The 3,962-nt window shown below is 37.2% G+C and overlaps 1 protein-coding gene across 2 annotated transcripts; it reads right to left on the minus strand.

Annotated features, from left to right (window-relative positions):
• Nucleotides 1–375: 375 nt before the first annotated feature.
• Nucleotides 376–3,666, minus strand: nmrk2 (nicotinamide riboside kinase 2). Of its 2 annotated transcripts, XM_056744527.1 has the most exons (8): nt 3,065–3,666; nt 2,895–2,985; nt 2,093–2,141; nt 1,538–1,712; nt 1,386–1,457; nt 1,199–1,305; nt 1,011–1,096; nt 376–927 (listed from the first exon to the last, which is right to left on the minus strand). In XM_056744527.1, exons 1-7 carry the CDS (start codon nt 3,088–3,090, stop codon nt 1,011–1,013), a joined length of 606 nt encoding a protein of 201 aa, XP_056600505.1. In that variant the 5' UTR covers nt 3,091–3,666; the 3' UTR covers nt 376–927. The 2 variants fall into 2 exon arrangements, with proteins under 2 accessions (XP_056600505.1, XP_056600506.1); XM_056744528.1 differs by lacking the exon at nt 2,093–2,141 and having other exon boundaries at nt 3,065–3,133.
• Between the last annotated feature and the right edge of the window lie 296 nt (nt 3,667–3,962).

A 3,962-nucleotide genomic window follows, 5' to 3' on the forward strand; every position in this document is an offset into this window, starting at 1 on the left:
TTACATTACCGTCACATTTTCTGATAAAAGTTTTGAAAATCTAAAGCCTCCTTCAACATATGATCATTGAACACACATTGCTGCGCCGGTCCGAAACACAATCATGTTAACATTTCTGAATAATTTTCATTCTTCACGGATATGCAACAGCATTTTTACAGAATGCACTTTAAGCCACCTACAAAATTACATGAAACACATTGATTCATTTTATTTTATTTTATTGTTATTTTCATACTTAGGGTGCTGACCAGTCTTTAGTAAAACCTTTTTAATTTGATCTGTCATATTAAAATCTAAATATAATATGGCAATTGTGAATTTATAGAAAGAAATGTTACAGTAACTAAAAACTGCATCATCGTGGTACTGGTATATTTATGCATCTATTCAGTTTTATTTATTGTCGTGTTATAGTTTGACAGTTTGTTAAAAATGACACATGTGCATACATTTATTAACTTATTCACATCTGTATTGTGAACTGAGTTTTTGTTTGTTGATTATACTTTAATAAAGTATGATTGACAAATCGTTTCTAAGTGTGATGAACTGAATGAATGTGTGGCATGAATGCATTGAATGGCATCATCTTTAAAAAACAAATCCAGCTTTGCTTTATAGCTATCTGTTATATGACCAGATGATAATGCACTCCAGACACTTATAAGATGATTTACAAGCATGCCTGAATGCTAGAAATGAAAACAAAGTTTCAATTACAGTATAAAGTCATGACAGTTGTAATGTTCGTAATGCCTTTTTTATAAAGCAAAGTCCCACAAATCAATACAAAATTCAGGGCTTTTGCCATCTGTTGTAAAATAAGTTAGTATGTCATCATATTATTTACAAAATTGGTTCAAAAGCAGAGGCCGTATCTACTCCGATGCTATTTACAGTTCTATACACAAACATCTTGAGATGCTGAAAGAGAAAGAGAACGATAGATTTTTAAAACATGACATCGTGACAATTATTCAAAAATGCAAGAGGAGAAACGGTCTTACCTATAAGACATTGACCACAGTGTTCTGGATGTCCTCATAAACATGGTTATAGATCTCCTCTTTTGATTTCATCCCATCCAGATATTCTGCAGACAAAAATTTAAATGCTAAGTTTCAATAGTCTCCAAAGTTGGTCTGATTGTGCTTAGATTCAAGTCATTCTGAAAAAGGTCCGATGGGTGACTTACGGAAATCTAGGTTGGTCTCCGACATCTCTTTTCTGTGTTTCAAGTACATGGGCCAAACATGACCATCGAACAGCCCGGCTGGGTCAGGAACGGTGTAAGTTCTCGTACTAAAAGGAAACACCTTTATCAGAAAAATCACAAACCAACATCTTAGACAAACATCTCATGGTCCAGAAAGATTTCTCACCTTCTTCTCCTTTTACACTCCTCATATGGAATGGTCACGTAATAACATTTGTTGTAGACTTCAAGCAAAGGCCTGTAAACGAGACAAAAGGATTAAAACCGTTTGTTCAATTAATAAATCTGAATGTAAGAAACAGTGTTCAGAACACCTACTTGTAGTTATACAGCAGAAATCCCTCCACAATCAGAAAGTGGATGTCACTTTGAGGGTCCGAGCCGTCCGGTGTTGCTGAAACGGTCACGCCGTGGGACCGGGCAAACTTGACCGGGTTCTCCATCCATCCCTTAACAGTGTTCACCATGGCGTCCATATCTAGGGCGGTAATCACTACACAGGGGCGACAGAAAAGAGAAGACGTGTCTCACATGCCAGTCATGGAAATATAAAAGTAATACATGATCACACATTCTCTCTTCGTTTCATTCTTTTCTTTTTCTGTCTTTAGGGATGTTAACACTGCGTGTCATATTTACTCTACCGGTCAAACGTTTGGACTTAATCATATCATAATAATAGAGTTATCCATGATGAAAAAAGAAAGGTGACTTATACTGTATATAACAACAACTAGAAGGTTCTCCAAATGTTTGACTGGTAATGTAAAACTTTGCAAGGTTCTAAGATTATGTTCAGACAATCAAAGAAATGGTCATGGAAAGGTGGGAATACATTACTGTTTTTCTTCCTACAGCGAAAGCCATTCTTACCATCCCACTGTCTAAAGCCGTCGTCCCCGACCTCTATTTGATCTTGGGGCTGCAATAACAGTGACCAATAAAACAAAAGGTGCAGATCGCTCACGCAGTGCTGGTCCCACCTGGACATGTGATGCCAAGCCCACACAAAATCCTCAACTTTAATTTGAGTCATGTCAACCCCGTTGGTGACTGCACCGCGAGGGCAAACACTTCTTTTGTCCTTGACGTGTATGTAGTGTACTGCAGTTTCTGTACCAGCATGTTGCCAATGCGATTTAATGACAGTTAAGAATGTGTGTGTGATGCACTCATGAGGTTATCAACTACATGAGCATGTGCACTGGAGAGTGTTGCTGAAGGCTAGCCAGATCTTCTTACAGTGACAAATGGATGACCAAGAGTATCATATTAGTGGAATTAGAAGTTTAATGCTGCAAATGAATGCCTGCTTGACAAGAGGGCATCTTAGGAACCTCAGGAGGCATTCATTTGTTGGGTTTGAGCTTGGCTGCCCAGGAGAACACCAGCATATGGTTTATGAACCACATGGAATCAGCAATCAACAAAGAACCCCTACATGTCCTATACTGATTTACCTTATGCTAGTATATATACAACAATATAAATAAATATACTAGTATTTAGACTGCAGATATATATATATATATATATATATATATATAGTCTATATACGGTCTAAATAAATACAGTATATACCATATTTAGACTATGAATAACTGGCCTATGATCTGTATAGACAGTGTAAAATACAGTCAGCTGTCATTTAAAAGTGTGGTTTCTATATCCATACCTTGAAAAAATCATCTTGATGTACAACACAACAGTTTGGTAGGGTCTTTAAAAGTCTACCCGTCAAAGTTGTCTTTCCTCCATTGGTCACACTGTAAACGACACACGACACAAGGTGAACATTACCATAATGCGTAAATTGTCGATGTAGAGACAAAAAGCAAAACTTACCCTCCAATTCCGATTATTATCTTCATCCTGACGTGGGTTGGTCTGTTAGGAGGCGTCTATACAGTCGGGAATGATTCTCTTTCTCTCCTGTCTCTCTCTCTCAGGGACTCTCACTCTCTCTTTACTATTTCATTGATGGATTTGGCTTTCGCATTCGATATATAGGCGCCACGGCGGACGTCATGGAGACGCTCGTGACTCGCCTAAACGTTACCCTCGAGAAACCAACCAGCGGCGAGTGTCCAGCCAATCGGCGCTTGTCTCGTCTCGAGGGATTTGCATAGCGCCAGAGGATTCGGGGTGCAGCTGTCACGTCAATCAGCAGGTGGGGGCAGCTCATCTCGAGCCATCGAAGAGTGGAAATATACCAACGAGCATTAGCCCTACCACAGATTATTATTACTTAAATTAACGACGCTGTAAAAGCGGGATTAAACATTTACACAACAATTCTGTTTACAAACATATTAAAGACGAGCAACAGATTGTGACGTTTTATAAGCTACTGTAGCGAATTTATAACGTGGTTCAGGACTTTGCCCTGTCACGTGACACACCTTAGCCGTGGTCAAAATATAAAAATATATAATATTCTTTAAAAACATGTTAACTATTAAATATTGTGTTTTTATTTTATTTCTGTTTTTTAGATTTATTTTATTTCCATGTGTTTTATTGTTGCTGTGTTTTTTGTCTAACACAGTCTGTAGATAACTGTGTAGACATTTTGGAAAAAAGGTATACAAAGACCAGAACAACAGGCTTTGCTTTTTTAAAACGGAGCTAAAACAGAATAAAATTTTTAACATTTTCTATTATTTCATCATTTTAAACAATATTCAAATATTTATGGTACACCAAAATGGAAATTTAGATTTTGTGAGATTTTTTTATTTTG

Source organism: Triplophysa dalaica, chromosome 3, assembly GCF_015846415.1.
Source record: "Triplophysa dalaica isolate WHDGS20190420 chromosome 3, ASM1584641v1, whole genome shotgun sequence".
In the NCBI taxonomy this organism is placed as follows: Eukaryota; Metazoa; Chordata; class Actinopteri; order Cypriniformes; family Nemacheilidae; genus Triplophysa; species Triplophysa dalaica.

Excerpts from the sequence above, each read along its gene's own strand:
- nmrk2 (XM_056744527.1), bottom strand. The coding sequence starts at position 3,090 with ATGAAGATAATAATCGGAATTGGAGG. Across the intron at positions 1,458-1,537 it reads TTTCTGCTGTATAACTACAA|GCCTTTGCTTGAAGTCTACA; the intron begins GTAGGTGTTCTG and ends TCTCGTTTACAG. Across the intron at positions 1,306-1,385 it reads GAGTGTAAAAGGAGAAGAAG|TACGAGAACTTACACCGTTC; the intron begins GTGAGAAATCTT and ends GTTTCCTTTTAG.